This window comes from Staurois parvus, unplaced genomic scaffold (genome assembly GCF_062004578.1).
Source record: "Staurois parvus isolate SC_StPar_1 unplaced genomic scaffold, SC_StPar_1.0 ptg000086l, whole genome shotgun sequence".
NCBI classification, from domain to species: Eukaryota; Metazoa; Chordata; class Amphibia; order Anura; family Ranidae; genus Staurois; species Staurois parvus.
In genome coordinates this window covers 249,334-267,860 of record NW_028317882.1, presented here as the reverse complement: position 1 = coordinate 267,860, position 18,527 = coordinate 249,334, and the positions used below count along the sequence as shown (strand labels likewise).

The 18,527-nt window shown below is 38.7% G+C and overlaps 1 protein-coding gene across 1 annotated transcript in view; it reads right to left on the bottom strand.

The window, feature by feature from the left end:
• Positions 1–8,497: 8,497 nt before the first annotated feature.
• The window catches only part of DNAH6 (dynein axonemal heavy chain 6), a gene marked incomplete at its 5' end in the record, with an annotated part of 237,814 nt that continues 227,784 nt past the window's right edge, over positions 8,498–18,527 (bottom strand). Inside the window, 2 exons of the mRNA XM_089670117.1 lie at positions 8,498–11,814; positions 15,207–15,429. Coding sequence (XP_089526243.1) covers positions 11,711–11,814; positions 15,207–15,429 — 327 coding nt within the window. The remainder of the gene's footprint in view (positions 11,815–15,206; positions 15,430–18,527) is intronic.

Sequence of the window (18,527 nt, the reverse complement as noted above, 5' to 3'; positions counted from 1 at the left end):
CGATGATTTTTGTGGCGAGGACGTAGAAGAGGTTTTCTTCTGATGACTCTTCCATGAAGACCATATTTGTACAAGTATCTCTTTATAGTGGAATAGTGTACCACAACTCCAGTGTCTTCCAGATCTTTCTGGAGGGATCGTGCAGTCAAACGTGGGTTTTGAATTGTTTTTCTCACAATCCTGCGAGCTGTTCTGTCTGATATTTTTCTTGGTCTTCCAGATGTTGCTTTAACTTCCACTGTTCCTGATGACTGCCATTTCTTAATTACATTCCGAACAGAGGATATTGACATCTGAAAACGCTTTGCTATCTTCTTATAGCCTTCTCCAGCTTTGTGAGCGTCAACTATTTTCAGTTTCAGTTTTCTAGACAACTGCTTAGAAGAACCCATGGTGCTGATTGTTGGGGCAAGGTCAGATGAGTCTGGGCATTTAAAACCTTTGAGATTGACATCATCTGGTCTTCCCAGACGATGATTGAAAACAATCCATGACACTGGCAGGTCTCAGCTTTGCAAAGGGGGCAGTGCATGCTTTAAATTCTGCAGGGTGCCCAAACTTTTGCAGACACCATTTTTTTGTTTTCTGTTATTTTGAAAGTGTAAATTATGGAAATAAAATCTAACTTTTGTTGACATATTATAAGAATGTCTAATCTGTAATTTGATGCCTTTTGGGGATTTTTCCATCTTTCCTTGGCTTCTTTATGCACATTAATACAAATTTTTAGCTGGGGTGCCAAAACTTTCGATCCCCACTGTATATATATATATATATATATATATATATATATATATATCACTGATATCTGTCCACTGAGTGCCACTCAGTGTTCATATAGCAGTGTTTTATATAGGGCGGAACAGCAGGGCATTTTTTGCTATTCTGCACTGCACATTGTGTGGGTGTGGCTTGAGTGTGGCCGAGGACACAGGGGCCCCTTGATCTTCTATTGCCCGGGGGCCCCATGACTTGTCAGTCCACCCCTGGACACAACCCTGATGCACCCCCATTTATGCTGACAATGAAGATTTAAAACACAATACAAAAAAGAGGTTAAACCAACAAGTACTGTTCTTTTCCCCAATTTTCCTTTATACTGACTTTTTTAAAATATCAAATGGAATTATTTAAAGTTTTGATGAAAAGTTTGTTGTAATGTAACACTTTTGGTAGCTAGTTATTTTTTTAAGAGCTCTATACATCAGACTAGAAAGAGAGACAACTAAGGAAGAAAGATGGATGGAGAATCTGGTTTTCAAAAATGTCCTTCTAAGGGTTAGTTCACACCACAACCTCTGCATTCAGTGTACATCTCCACATGCACATTTACACCCATTTTTAATTAATTTTTAGCTCATTTTTAATACGTTTCTATTGTGATTGTGATGCATTCCAGTGGGTTTTTTCCCTTTTTTTTTTCATAGGAAAAATGTGTTTATGTATTATCCAGTGCTCTGATGCACATTTACACATGTTATACATGCTATTTTTGAAAGCACTTAAACTGAACACAGTGGTGTAAACTAGGGTGGTTGGAAAACATTGATTTTACTGTGCATGCATTCAAAATGCACATGAAAGCATCAAGTGTGAACAAATCCTTAATGAGGGACAATTGGGAGCTACATAGTAGTAAACACAGACAGCAAGGAGTACACTACTAGCATCTGTAAACATCAGCAAAGTGCCAAACGACATCACATTTTGTAATGTCATCACTAAAGCAGGCCATAGATGGGTCGAAAATCGGCTGAAAATTTGTCCAAAAGAATAATCGGCTTATTTTCGGATCGTTAGTGGGTGAATTGGTCGGCAGTTTTTTGTGATTTTGACACATTTTTTTAATCGGTCATGTTGAAAAAAAAACGGCCGATTTTGTCCATCGGACGATTTTCAAGGCAATGACGGGCAAATCGGCCGATCTTTTTACCGATTAAAAAAATGCGCATGAGCCGTGACCTGCAAGAAAAGAAGAAAAAAAAGATGAAGACAAAGAAAAAGAAGAACATCTGTATCTATTTGTATCCATTTCGGATACAGTTGTTTCTATTCGGATACAAATAGATATAATGTTGCAACCGCTATACTTTTAAATGTCATATATAATAGCGGTGTCCCTCCAGAGAGCTCCGCTATTATATTTGACATTTAAAAGTATTGTGGTTGCAACATTGTATCTATTTGTATCCGAATAGAAACATCTGTATCCGAAAGGGATACAAATAGATACAATGTTCCAACTTTGCTATACTTTTAAATGTCAAATATAATAGCGGAGCTCTCTGCAGGGACACCACTATTATATTTGCAGGCCGTAGACGGGACAAAAATCAGCCAATTTTTTTTAACAATGGTGGTAACGTCGGCCGACTGAACGACCGATTTTTCTTTTAAAAAAAAAAAAAAACGGACGGTTTTCTCTCCGTCTATGGCCTGCATAAGGGTCCCTGTGCTTGGGAAAGGACTGGTCAACTTTTTTTTCTGTACATCCTGGGACACAGACCGTCTTCAAATTCATAACGATAGGGATATGCTGGCACCTTCAGGATATTGGAGACTCACAAGAAACAGGAAAGGCAGGAAGTCTGCTCCCAGGTATAACCCCCTCCCCTTTATTCCAGGTTCCAGGTTTTTTTCCTAGTACCTTAGGTGATGGTCATGTCCGTGCAGCTCTCTGTATGAAAATAGCTAGTTTCTCAAAGGTTCCAGCTGGGATTAGGAAACTGGTATTGTCTGAATCCATGTCCTATACTTTTCTATACTAAGAAAAATGGTACCCACACCACACATTGGCTACATAGGGACTTTCTGTAAGTTGCCAGTAGGTAATGGACCCTGTGTAGTGCAACCTTGTGTAATAATATATTGCCTTGTGGACCAGTAGGGTACTATAGTGGTCCCCTACAGGGAAGTCAAGTCGATGAAGGCCCTTGTGGTGAAGCCTGCAGTGATGGGTGAAGATTGGGGCCCCTTAGGGAAGCCCTGCAGTGGGAATGGTGAATACCCTGGATTAACCTTATGCTGGTACCCATGCCCTAGCTAGTGGCCCCCAACACCCCCCCCCCCAACTATATGCTCTGTCTAGCTAGGTGTGTCAGAGAGTACAGAGCTGTTTTCAGAGTTGCGGGCACAAGAATGAAAAAACTCAACTATGCCTTTACTAGGTTTTATCAAGCAGACATTTGTGCCACTGAGGATGCTACTTTCGGCTGGTGTATGTGAGGTTTTTACTTTTTTGGGGTCGATGGTTGGTAGTTGGTTGCAGTGTGCGTGCCCTTATTTCATTGCTTTGGGGCATCCTTGTCATTATGAACTTGAAGATGTTCTGTATCTCAGAAAGTATGAAAATGAAAGTCAGATTTTTGGTTACCTGTAAAATCCTGTTCTTTGAGTACATTACAGGACACAGAAGTCCTGCCTCTCTTGCTGGCAATTCACTTGCTACAAAAACTGGAACCTGGACTGGAAGGGAGAGGCTATATCTGGAGGGAATGTCCTGTCTTTCCTTTTCATGCCAGTGTCCATTCACCTAAAGGTGCCAGCCTAACCCTACCTTTATATATTTTAAGATGTTTTGTGTATATGATGTACTCATAGAAAAGGATTTTACAGGTAAACAAAAATCTGACATTATCTGGGTTCAAGATGTGTCACTTTCTCTCTTGAAAAAAACATGTAAGTCACAAACCTTCTGAAAAGGTGTACTGGCATCAAACTGTATTTATCTTAGGTACATTAGGGGCATGTATTAAAGTGGTTGTAAAGGCTTAAGGATTTTTGCCTTCATGCATTCTATGAGGAGGATCAGAGCTGTTCTGTGCAAAACCACTGAAAAGAACAGGTAAGACATGTTTGTTATTTGAAAAAATTCTCTTTAATATCATGTTAAAGAAGAAAGGCTAGAAAAGTGTCTATATATTCCATAACAACTAATGAAATACCCATTTTCTCTTTAATTAAAAATTATGGGTTGGATGGAATGTACTTTTATAGTACAGTTTTTATTTTAGAAACAATTACGTAAACCTGATCCTGTCATAAAACATCCCTCCATGCAGAACGGTTTCTGCTAGAATAACAGCTAGCACATTTATGGGTTTTCTAATTAACACCAGAACTAATTATGCTGACAGTATAAGCTTGGGTTGTCACAAGTACTTAAACAAACTTGTGCAGTTCCACTTCCTAGTTCACTTCACTTTATCATCACTGAAAGTGAATAAAGTTCCTTGGCATTTAATATGCCCTTGTTAAACAAAAACAAAGGCAGACCAAAGCCAAGACATAAACGTTCTTAATAATGGGTCTTTCCCAGGAAACTAGGTTTGATACAAAGTTTCACCAATGACAAAATATGTTGTTTCACATGTTCCCATAATCTCAAAAGCTTTTTCTTTTATATTTTCCTTTATTGATTCTACCTTCATTTGAATCATACCTGTTTATGTACCATCATCCACACATAATTCTTTTCCTAGGGTGACAAGAGAAATTCAGCTGCAGGAATTCTCATCTTTTCATGCATGCTCCAGAGTTGGACTACAAAGCAAAGTGCGTTGGTACATTCCACCATAGACACCACAGTAGAATAAAGATGCTGAGCAGCATCACTGAAGCAAGCATACATGCACAAATGTGCATACAAAAACCATTATATGTTCCTTTTAAATGCCACTCAATGCCTCATTCTAAAAATTCCTTGTCCTGTATCCCTTTTAAATGTGTCTTCTGGGTACAATTTTTCTTTATTTTCATTCTTTCATCTTCCTGTAGTAAAGAATAGATTCTTTGGCATGGAACAGTGGAACAGGGACACAGAAGTAAAAGTTAGAAACTCATCCCAGTCACTTAACACTTTCCGAAACCCCTGAGTAGGATCCATTTTTACCACTTCAGCTTTCATACATGCACTCTCCCAAGAAAAAAAAAAACCTCCTTTAGCAATACACACTACTAAACTGAGCATGTTCAGAAGGGCTATGGGTTCAGTCTCTCTTATCAGCGTGGACATTTGAACAAGAGAAGAGAAGAAGCAGAGAAGTCAGGATCAAACAGCCTTTTTATACAATGCAGAGGATTAACCACTTTCTTTCCACAGTGAGTATAACAAGCATGCTTTCATGCATATACAGACTGATTTTACTGTTGTGGATTGCCTGCCTTTACACACACCAACTTTAATGGCATCCCAGTCTTAGTCTGTAGTGTTCAATATTAAGTTGGCCCACCCTTTGCAGCTATAACAGCTTCAACTCTTTTGAGTGTTTTTCCAAGATGGAGGCTTGTGGCGTGCCTCTTTCCCCTCATGGACATCGCAGCATGGAAGGATGCAGAACGTGATGATGTCACTACGTTGACTCATTTCATCCGCCAATCATCGCGGACTTCGTCAGAACTGGGAGGGGACAAACACTGGGCAAGACGGAAAACCGCCAGTACTTAGGATGACTCCAGGGAGTTCCTTTAATTCCAAGTGGCGCAATACCACTTCCACCGGTGGCAAGTAATCCTTGAATAGAGCACAGTCATATCTTGCAATCTATATATACGGGACTTAAATGTTCGGAACCTCATTAAGGAACTCCAGCACTCTTATTTATAGAGACATTTTTGGGCCTTTTAGAGGTGAATATTGATTTTTTATCTTGCGATAAACATTATCATTTGGAAAACGGGACGGTCTGTCCTAAGAAAATCTCAAAGGAACCGCTTTGCTCTTACATAGAAGAGTAATTGTTGGAGTCATTAGAAGGCTATTTACATACATGTCCAGTGCAATATTGCACAATCAAGATATACCTATTATAGTTTATACAATTTTTGGCATCTAGGAGGCTATACACCTCTCATCTTTATTCAGGATCCACATAGATCCATATTCTACAAGTGGTAACAAACATGACCTCCATCAGGGTAATTATTTCCTTTTTTGGAACCGCCCATTATTATGATTGATTTTTTGTGTATTAACATCCGTATTATTCATTTATTTATTGTAGATTTATCATTACTGTTATCCACTGAAAGTATCCTAATTTAAGGAATATCGGCCGACTGAAATTGGCCATACACAACGAAATTGTCTTAACCAATCTGTGTGATGATGATGAATTGCAAAGAAGGTAATATTGAATACCATGATATACTCCTCCTTCAGAAGCCATGTTTTTTGTATTAAGGGTTAAGCTTGATGATGCAAGATAAGAATATGCCTATAGCATCTATTCCAGGATCCTTTTACTTATCACATATTTATTCTTCAGAATTTTCATCATTCATCTGTCATCACCACATTTTGATGAACATATGAAGGAAATGTTTGATATCTCAAAGATAGAAGACAAAGATTATGAAACTTAAACACTGAAGATATATGTATATTTGGATTCAACACTATGGACTTCCTGTACCTAAACATAGAAGTCTTTGCCCAATATTCAGTTTAGCTTTTTCTGCCATAGATGCAGCTAAGTGAAAACGCAGAACTTTTTTTGTTTTTTGTTTTTATTTATTGATTTTATTTTCATGATTGACAATGTGTTCACCATGATTCCAATGCCTACCTTTCCATGATCTAATTGATCTCAATCAAATATTTGCATCCACTATTTATAGTGAATATTTACTCTGCATAGGATTCATAATATACCATCTTTTTTTGCAGGTCTGCTCTTGTCAGCTGCTAACTTTTTCTGACAAACAAGATAGTACATATTTATTATTTAGGTAGAGGGAAGTCAAAACCACCCCCCTATTTATTCACATGTTAGTTTTGAAAAAAAAAATTTTTTACTGAAAATTAAAAGTATACTTTGTATGTCAGGAAAAATAATGAGTTTTTTTTTCTGCTCCATCTTTAACATATACTGTGTATCAGCAATTTATGGTCACAATGTGGTTATGATGATTCTTTCAAGTAGATGGTTTTGTAGTGCAGTGTTTGCCTTCTTATTTAATTCTGTAAATGTCTGTACAATATTGAGTACATTTTTTAGAGACCAGTTTTCAGAAAGTACTTAGTGAAAACAGATGCCACAAAATAATCTTCTTATCAAACACGTACAATGGACAGTAAGTGCCTTTCAAGTCACACAAGTATCTAATACAAGCAAATAAAACAGCAGATGCTTAATGATTCTCCACTTATGTATTAGAATGTATGTTTGTTTCATGTTGAAGTCTGGGATCTTTGATTATCAGTTTCTTCTAATTTTCAGTATATTGTTACTTAAAGCTGTCATTAAGAAATGCTATTTAACACAGTAATACACAGTCTGCTTAGTAACACTTAATTCCAAGTGAAATACCATCTGTCTGAGTCTACTGTTTTGCTTGTTGGCCAACATAGCTGCAGTTTTCTATAGTGTACATTTGTTATATTCTAACCAAGCTGACTCCAATATATCTTTTGTAGACAGGCTCATATAACACAGAGAGGTTACAAGTTTTAATAATGGGACAAAAGGGCATCAGTTTTAGGCCCACTAGTAAAAGGGTCCCCCGGGTTACTTGAAAGTGGCAAAAGCTGGTAAATTTTAAGATGTTAAAGAGTTTTTATTTCAAAGTGAAAGCCCAGGATCGATTTAACTAAGCCTATCACTGTTGTCACCCCCTTTCTAAATCCTGTTCTAACTATCCTGTAAAAGGAAGATGGTTATACTTACCTATTCTGAAGGTGCTCCAGTCTGGTCACATGATCTACCCATCGGCTGACCTCAAAGAAGAGAAGAGATTGCTGATCTTGGCTGCAATGCCTGTGTGGTGACAGCACCCATAGGCTTACTATGGGGCAAATGTTGTTGGCTGTCCCTCCTCTCCCCTGAAGCTGCTGCTGGGAGCCAATCAAATGACTGATCCAACCTGAGAATAGGTAAGTATAAGCAGCTTCCTTTCACAGGGTAGTTAGAATAGGATTTAGGAAGGGGTGGGAGCAGGTTTTGGCTTAGATCAATCTTTGACTTCCACTTCAATATCTTGAGGCTCCACAATATTTGTAGCCAAGTCATATTACTGTTGCTTTAGAGTGAACCTGTGCTTCATACATGTGCATCCCCCTCCACACACACAAACTTTTTCTTGCCCACTGAAAGCCAATGGAAATACCCTTTAATATGTGTGTTTACATGCTTTAAAGACAGACATGTATGTTCTATTAAGTGAAGGTGTAATTTACCCATGCATTGTAATGGTGGCCCCAGCAGTAGTTTATAGTTATCTTTCCTTCACTCCCCCAGCACTCTGTTTGGCTGCTCAGAGCAAAGAGAAGATCTATGTAAGCACCTGTGCAGTTGAATAGCAGCCCCATTATTTTTACTCTCTGTCACCCTATGTGAGCTCCAAGTCACAATGTACAGTTTGTTGAAGATGCCTTTCTGTTGATGATTGAACTGGCTGCCTGAATGGTCAATCATAAAGCAGCAGCATTATTATGTGAGTCACATGCTCAGTGTTGCCAACCTATCAGATGGAAATTCACTGACATGACACCCAAATCTTACTGGCACAGCCAAGTTTTTATTGGCATTTCCAAAAGTTACAAAATTACAGTTTTAAGTACAAATTTCAGTATTTAGGCTACAAACAAGTACAATATGCAATTAGCAATGTGATTTAAGGTAGATGTTAAGGCAAAAAACATATTTCTTTATTTTCAATATAGTAAGTAAGTAGCTCAGGGATGGGACTCAGGAGGGCCAGAAATTAGAATAGGCAGGCACACACACACATGAAACTGACTCTTAAAGGGATTCTGACAGCAGTGTGCAGCAGCACAGATGATGATGACACCTCACCGACATGACAAGTCCCCTCCTGAGTCACAGTGACAGTCTCTCTCTACGCCAGGTCGTTCCTCCAGTCCACTCCAGTCCAAACAGCTCCTGGCTTGCCTTGCTCCTGTCCTGCAGACCTGCACGCAAGGCTTCAGCTCCCTTGCACCATGACATTCGGATAGTCTTGGACATCTCCAGCATGCGCAGTTCCAAGCCAAGCATCACAGCTATATCTTTAACTGGCAAACTTTTTCTGTCACTGGCATTAACTGGTAGGAAAAGTGCCCATTTTTTTCTGGCTGCCAGTAACAATACTGATGGTTGGCAACACTGCACATGTTTCCCTTACCCTGAATTTGAATGTTTCTTTTACCTCCAGGTGCCAAGTAGAGGATCAGGTGAGCTAAGGGAAGGTGAATATTTGCTGCTTTTGCAGCCACCATTAATTTTTTGCAATCTGGATACTGTTAAAGAAAATGATGCTTTTAAAGATGAATTCCACTGAAATGTTTCTTTTTGTTTGGAACTAAATGGGGAAGAGATTTAAGTGAGGTGAGGGAAAATCTGCAACAGAGACGCAAACAGCAATAAAAGCCTAAAGCCGGCCATAGATGAAGCAATTTCTTTTCCTGCAACCATGGGTTGCAGAAAAGAAAATCCCGCCAGGAGTTATCATAGCTGCTAGCAATAATAACAAGTAAAATCTGACAGGTTGGTTGCATCCTGCCCATACATGGTTCGAATCTCAGCTGGTCCCTGCTGAACCGGTTGAGATTCCATCTGTCTATAGCTGGCTTAAAGCGGAGTTCCACTCACTCTGTCAAAAAATAAAAGTCAGGAGCTGCAAAAACTGTAGCTGCTGACTTTTAAAAAATAGCCACTTACCTGTCCCTCGGTCTCGCGGTGTCCCCCCCGCAGCTTACAGCTTCACAGCCGGGTACCCACTGTGCATGTGCGAGTAGCGCTGCACTTCATGAATGGTCCTGTAGTCTTCTGGGACCTGTCACTTGTCCCAAAAGACTACAGGGAGGGAGGGAGGGAGAACACCTTCCACTTCCGATCGCCTACGCGATCGGACTGGAAGTGGGAGCGGGTACCTGTCAAATTCGGGTACTCACTCCCCCCCACCCCCAAAAGGTGCCAGTCCTTAATGGGGAGCGGGGGAGCAGTCCTTAAAGTGGAACTTCCCCTTTTGAGTGGAGCTCCGCTTTAACATGGGTTCTAACCTTCCTCATAACTACTAAAAAAGTGTTCTATGTCCCTGTTGAAGTTCCCTCACTTCCAGTCTTAGTATTTTTTAAATAAAATGTGGAACCCATAGCAATATCACAATACAGGATAACCAGTTTTCTTAGTGGACATCTTATGTCCTTTTGTTACAGTAAAATCATTAACCTATATTTCCATTGCAGACTTGGTACCTTTCTTTTTTATAACATACTGATACCAAACATTTGTTATCTCTATCAAAATGAGTATTCTTCTAACCTGGCATTTCGCACTTGACACATCTGTGACAGCACAGCCTGCTCAAAAACAGGAGTCTTGAGATGTTGTTGGTATGAGGTTGGATAGAGGATGGTATCACAATAAAAGAAAAAAGTGCATTTAGCTTTATTTGATATACCAGTGTGAAGAGCAACAGAAAAACACAAAGTAAAGTAATCAGAAATCATGTTTTAAAGTGAACCTTTCCAAATTCCAAGCATGTAAACATCATTATAGCTTAATGTGCTCTATAAGCTGAAAACTACTTTTTACTTTAAAAAAAAAAAAAAGAAAACACAGCACATTAGCTAATCGGCATCTGCCACCACCCCTTCTGACCACAGACATATGCAGAGAGCAATGATACATGTGACAGGAAAGGAAGATGCGACTGAGGACTGTGACTGACAGTTTGGCTTTACATTCTCTATGGTATGCAGGAGGCAAAATGGCATTGTCCAAATGGCCAGATTCCAGGGTCAAAGAGGGCAGACTGGAGCTCACTTACTGATTTTATACTGATAATTTTGAAGAAAAAAACAGATGCTTCTCTTCATTTCTGTTATAAAACATAAATATCCTTCATAAATTTAGACCAACATGTATACTATGGTAGGTGTCATACTTATACCTGTACAAGCAGGAAGCAGATGCAAACATACTTAATTCATGTGCCCACATGGCAGTTAACTGCTATCACCATTTATTTAACATGTTTAAACTCCAAGCCAGGGGCGGACTGACCATTTGGCCACTCGGGCACTGCCCAAGGGCCCAGGGTGGGTAGGGGGCCCCATGAGATGCCCCTAGTACCTTTCATAAGCTTTTTTGAGCGTGGGTGAGGACACAGGGGCCCCATGATCCCCTACTGCCCAGGGGCCCCATGAGTTGTCAGTCTGCCCCTGCTCCAAGCCTACTTCCACTTTACTATGATAACCAATCCAGCGTTAGACCTGTCTCTGTCTGTTCCTCCAGATACAACTTCAAACATGCATCTAACTGTGCCACCTGACCCATTACAAAATTCTGAATTTTGCCAATATCCATTTTTCTGCTTCATCATCTTATCTTATCTGACAAAAAAAGCCATATCCTCAAGAGTAGAGGAAGGGGTGGGCTGGCAGTATGTAAAAACAGCCAGTGTTTACACTTGTGATCACCGTGATTGGATCCCAGCAATCATAAGGCACACAGTCACTCCACTTCAAGTGACTCCTCGAATTCTGCCTGTGATCACAGGCATTGTGCATGTTCGTGGCATGTGCATACACTCTAACAAGAACATTTAGAAACATCCAAAAAAAAACATCCACAAAGAGTAACACAGCTAGGTGGATATCAAAATAAATATATATTTTCTCTTTTAAAACCAGTTAATAATAACAGTGAACATTTGTAAAACATTTGGTATTTTATTTTAACAGGTTGTGTCTTTTCTTGTCCTGTATTTATTCATTTAATTGGCACAGTAGTGCTGATCCTTTTGATACCCAGTAGTCACTTGGTCTCTTTGACGGTAAAAGCACAGTAACCACAAAATTAGTGGAATGACCTAGTAAAATAAAGCAAAAATAGGTAAGAGATCAGTTCCACTCATTGAAACCCCTGTATAAGCCCTCATGCACACTTGACGTTTTTACAGCTGCTGTTTTTGGCTTCTGACATTTTTTTCTATAGCTAGTAAACCCCCCAGCATGTTATCCTAGGTGTCCATGCACACATAGACTGTAATCAAGGTTTTTTGGCTGGGACGTTTTTTGACTGGAAAAAAAGCCCAGGACTAGTGGGTTTCTAGAGGAGTTTTTTAGCTGCAAAAACGCTGTAATGCTGAAAAATGCGGTAAAACGCTGCTAACCGGTGTTTTTGGACTTTTTTTGACCAAAAAAAAATTTTGTTTCTTAAAAAAAGGCTAAATAATGCAAACGCGGAAAATGGCGCTAATCATGGCAAATCGCCACTAAACGCTAATGCGAAAACACAAAAAAAAAGCTGAAAAACAAACATTTTTAACGTGACTTTACACAGCTAACGTTACTAGCATTATCAAAACACCCCATGTGCATGAGGACTAAATGTTCAAAAGGGCCATGTCACCATAATGGTACATTCTTTTGACACAGGGTTGCGCTTTGGCATAGAAGATAGTGTTGTAGAAGAGGTGAATGTGCAAACAAGGGATTAATATTACGTTATGGAGAGTTAGTGTTAGGATTGGTTTCATAGCTAGGGTTACAGGAAAGTTTAGTACTAAGTTTGCATATAGGGCTAGTGTTAAGTCAAAGGTTAGAAGAAACAAGAAACAGGGAAGGCTAGTGTGAGAAGGGTATGACATTACATATAGAAAATGCAGCACATGCATATATATACATGAATACACTGAATATGCCTTTACATGACTTAACAGTGACAGTGTTATGTAAAACAATAATCCACGAATCCACTGAATGTGCACTTACAGACCTTAAAAGTGATAGTGTAATATAAAACAATGAACCACAGTGCTTGTGAACACTTAATAATGATCAAACAAGTCCCATACATTCCACACTGGCTGTATTTGGACAGATATATTCACAATTAAATCCTCAGTGCTTGTGACCACTTTTGTATAACATCAAACGTGATGGAAGTCCCATATAATCCATGATGACTGTATGTGCGCAAGTGTATTCACACTGCTATATTCTAGTGTACAGTGCTTCTGTGACACCCCTTTGGGCTCCTCCACCTTCCAACACACTTATGCGCTCACCTTAGCATTTAACATAATAACATAATAACAGGTCAAACTACGCTTTTCCCTTTTAACCCGGGCAGGTATATGTAAAGTACAACTTCTTCCCTCTCTTTGCCAATGTCCTGGGACACCGCAGTGTAAAGCTCACTGACACAGTGATCTTCAGCATATTTGGTTGCTGTTATCCCACTTGCAAAATGGCCGGTTTGTGGCTTGACGTCATCAGCCCACCCTACACGTTACGTCACAACACGTGACTTCATCATGCGCTGCATTTTGTATTTATAATTTTGATCTATGTGGGAACACATTGCATGCCAGCTGCATAATTTAGATTAGGAGTGTATTCCGCTGAAGTTTTTTTCACGATATTGGGGTATGACATTACTCACTGTAATGCTTTTAAAAGGAGTAACCTGTTTTCTTGGGCTGGAAGTGAATGTATGTGAATAGGCAAGTCCTTTAGACATTCCATTTGTCTGTTCATATAAAGCCAGAGCGGTTCAACTAGCTATAGTAAAGTGGCTTAAAAGCAGTTTATCACTGCAAAAACATGAGTGAAAACTATATAAATAACTTAGTTCCAGAGCAATATGAGTAAACAAAGCCTCTTTTTCATGTCTCAAGGTCAGTCTGATGCTGTTGAGGTCATACCATTTAATTTCACAAGATTTACTAATTTAAAAAGTAGGCAGTCTTAGCTTTATGCCCACATGATAGTGTTTTGAAAATCTTGGATTAGCAAAATTAGCTGCAATAGATCATAAAGCTGGATGAAATATAAAAAAGGGAAATTTGCTAAATGTGTAGCTTTCTATTACTTGCAGACTAGATTTAAAAAATGAGATCACAATCATAGGCGTTGCTGCAGTCCAATACTATGACCTGCTTTTCAGTCATCAGTATACATGCCTAATGACATTTAAAGTTATATTAAAGTATTACTAAACCCAGAAATCTACATTCACTCTATCTGGTCTCCCAAAGTACACATAACATGAAAATGCAATTATTTTAGTAAATATAAACTGCTAAATACCTTTTCTCATCAGCAGTATATAGCAGTCTTGTGACTTCTATCACTTTCCAGCCGAGCACATGTTAAAGCTTGTAGGAGTTTTCATTTTCCTCTGACTGTCCTATGAGAATGCATAACCCCTGAACAGAGCTGATTAGCCTTGTGTTGATCACATGCACCCTCTCAAAAAAAAAACCCAAAAAACTCTCTAGCAATTCACACCAAACAGAGCATGTGCAGAGTACCTCCTAGGGCTCTTTGGCCCTGTGATGATCACATGCACTCTCCCAAGGAAAAAAACCTCTCTAGCAATACACATTAAACTGAGCACGTGCAGAGTGTCTTCACACGATATGTGTTATGGACACTGGAAGAAGGGGAGGATCAGAGAAGTCAGAATCAAACAGCATTTAAACAATGCAGAAGATTAACCCCTTAAGTTCCACAGTTGGTATAACAGGGATGCTTTACCAAATTTACAGACTGATTTTACTCTTTTGGGTTTTGTAACACTTTAAAGCCATGATTGTTTAGGCATTTTTAGCTGCTGATTGAATCACCTACTGAGTAAGCAGCGTCTTCATCTTTTTTATCCTTGTTCAGTTTAAGCTGGTGCCAAATAGTTTATTGAGGAATGATTATTTTATTGTGCTCAATGTTTTGAAGCTAAAAAAAACCACTGAGGGTTTAAAACTACTTTAAAATACATTTATTTCAGACAGTATAGTGGACACAGGGACTCTGGGCTCTGTAGATAGACAGGGCTTTGTGTTGATGGAACTTTGGGACAGAAAGAATTAATTATTTAACACAAAAGGGTGGATTTACTAAAGGCATATAGACTGTGCACTCTGCTACTATGAAGTTGGTGAAACTCTGCTGATTTTCATTATCCAATCATGTGCAAGCAAAAAGCTGTTTTTTATTCTCACCTGATTAGGTATGCTTTACTTAAGTTTCACCACTTTCACTAAGCTCTGGGGAAAATGAATGCAACTGCACTTGCAAAGTGTGCAGTCTATTTGCCTTTGGTAAAACAGCCCGAAAATATCAGAAGAAAGTGACCACCAAAGTATTCTGTAGACACGTGAGAGTTCCTCTGGCAAAGCTAAAAAAAAAAGGTAATGCAATTGGCTACATATATGCTTTTTGCTCTTATAGCCAAAGTTTTGTTTAAGAATATTCTTACCTGTGGTGGAAAGTGTCCCAGCTCTGGCTCCAGTCTTATAAAGTGGTGCTTGGTACAAACTGGAATTAGCTTGGTAGTTTTGGCATGGTTCAAAGTGTATTACAGGTAGCATGGGATTCATTTGTCTTGGCAATGCATCCTCAATCACCATGTTTTCATCATCCCAGCGACTGGCATCCATATACATCCCATGAACCAACACACCATCCTCAGGAGTAGGTAGCTGGAAAGTGATAGTAAGTTACATATATAGTTACATAGTTAGTCTGGCTGAAAAAAAGACAAAAGTACATCCAGTTCAACCATTAAAAAAAAAAGTTATAATCCTACACCCACAGTTGATCCAGAGGAAGGCAAAAAAACCCAGCAAAGTATGATCCAATTTGCTCCTGCAGGGGAACAAATTCCTTCCTGATCTCCCGAGAGGCAACTGCATTCAATGTTTCTGTTGAATTTCAGAAAATGTCCTTTATAATACATTGAGAACAGCATGATGAACAACCTGCTGATTAGATCATTTAAGTTCTGGCTGCTGGCTATGTGATGAGGCATATTTGCTGAACTGTTTCTGGCTTATTCTGGTGTTTAAAACTGAACTCAGGGTAAATTACGGATTACATTTATATTACAGCCTGCTGTAAATAAAATGGAGGGTAGATTTTCTTCCAGATGCAATTTCTGCAATTGTTTGGTATGTCTCATTCCTACATTTGCACACTATATTGTTGAGAAGAATATAACAAAAAAACAGTTTGATCAGGCCACTAGTCCTGATCTACAGATATGTGCATGAGAGCACTGACATCTGAAAATTCACAAGGTCAAATATGAGAGTTAATTGCAGTACTAGTATATAAAACACTTATGTTTTCATACTTATCCAAAGTTCCCCCGCACCCCAACTATCAAGCTATAAGCTCTGCTTGCAATGAGCAGGCAGGGACTGAGACATTTAAAGTTTTCCTATTTAAGACTGTTAAGAGCCCATCTTATTACCAAGGAATTAAACACCCTGCTCTACACATGCACATTTTAGTCATGAGTAGTTTACTTCATTGGATGAATGAATGATGCATTCCTTTGGACAAAGGTAAATCAACAACTGAAATTTTGGACCTTAATATCAGGCTCGATATTTTAGGGGCCTATTCATATTTGCTCATTTCTCTGCAGTAAAACACATGCATTTTACTGCATTAAAATGTATTTCATACATTTTCATAAATCCCATTCATTCCTTTTGTGGCAAGCTCAGATCTAAGTGCTACAGTCTAGTGTGATGTTTGAAAGGGAAACTTTAAAGACCTAATCACACATACATGCATGCATTACCAAATGAGATGAAATGTATGTGTAAAGGTGTGAATGGGCTGTAAAAGTTAATGTATGTTGAGCTCTATGAGATAAGTTTCAGGTGATGAGGTGTTCACAATCTGAGCTGAAAATAAACAGCAACATAAGACACTAGGATGTGCTCTGTTTCCTTCTATTCATCGGTTACAGTGTATGCCCTTGATCATTGCTCAAGACTTTTCCTTCTGGATTCAAATAATTAATTTGTGGAGCCTGTTGACCATCATGCGGTCTGCAGAAAAAGAGATCAACCTGAACAAGGGTGCAGAGACAGCACCAGCTGTAGATAAGCTCCAGTTTGGTCTACTCTATAGGTTGACTTACTAAAGGCAAACAGAATGTTCGCTTTGAAATAAGCTAGATAAACAATCTATATGCTTACAAAGGAATTATCCTCATAGAGGACAACCCCATTCAAATCGCAAAAATAATCCATCAATGATGCCCCTGACGATGTCATTGATGACGAAACACGTAGAGGGAGCTAGAGCACAGGACATCAGCACGCACCGGAACGCGGCGGTCATCTTGTTGGTTAGAAACATATCATTCATTATATGGTGACATGCTGTTTTATATGATTATTTGATGTACGTATATTACTATGCTTTGAGGCAATACATCTAAATCATCTTACTACACTATGAGGATTGTTTTTGCAATTTGAATGGGGATAATTCCTTTGTAGGTTCACCTTCTAGCCCACCTTCTGATGTGAAAGTTTGGAACAAAGAGTGTCCAGGTCTACGGCGTGCCTTTTGGAATTTATACAGTGCTTTTTGTCCCATCCATAAGTGGGGGTCACCATGATCTGGTAAGAGGCAGTGTTTGGTGATGCTGGACTTTTTTCTATGTTCTCCTTTTCATTTTGAGACATTAATAGCAGTACTGAAGTTCCAGTGAAGAGGGGCTTATTCTATATATCTTCATTTCTGTGGATTGGACTTCCAAGTTCAAATTTTTTTGAAGCGCCGCATTTCTGTATATTATTTTATGTGTGTTGTTACCTGCAATAATGTGGTGGCTGCTCATGTGGATTGAATTATTTATTCTTTCATCTTTTTATTTTAAATAATTTTATATACTATAGCGCGGAACTGTAAACATTTTTTAATCTATATGCTTACTCACTAGTAGACATTATTTTGTAAAATCCCTAGAAAAGATGTTTTTGCTTTGGATCACCCTAACATATGATCAAGAAAATCCACAGAAATGTTGGTTCTGCTTTGTGTCACCTAAGATATGATCTATGCAGTTATGCCCCAGCTAGATCCTTTTGGCTACCTTGAATCCAACTATCTTCGTGGGAATTCATTTGTTATTATTGTTACAGGTAGTAATTAAAATTAATTTTTAATTTTCTTACAGCTAGACCTGTAAATCAGTATCTTATTATTCAGGAATGTAGACGTTTGGACATATCAGTGATGCTAACATACTGTAAAAGGCATTTAAAAGGAACAAGGGTACTTTGCCCATTGGAGGCAGGATTGACAGTCTAAACTGGGTTGCATGTAATGGTCCTGTAAGCCTTATCTCTGTTGTATTTTAGCTGCACATTTTACAAGGTGGCTAGTACATAAGAAAAAAATAGGTTCACAATATTTCAGTCTAGCTTGACATTGCTTAGTTTAATGACTGTATTTGCAGTACATACTGTAATTTCCACAGAATGAACACATTATCGTGTAGGTGAAACACAATTATGTTTCTGGTCTTTTCATCCAAGGTGACTGAATTCAATTTTCTGCATCATCCACAAAGAATAGACAGTGTATAGACAATAGTAAAAAGATAATAAGCAATCATGTACTACGCAGTACCTGGGTTATATGAGATTATCAGGTCAAAACAGTTTACAAGCCTGGGTATTATTTATGATTGCACATACCTACTCTATAATATAACCTGTTCTGTGTACACTTTTATGTTTTGCCTCTAATACTGCACATATGTTAACTTAAA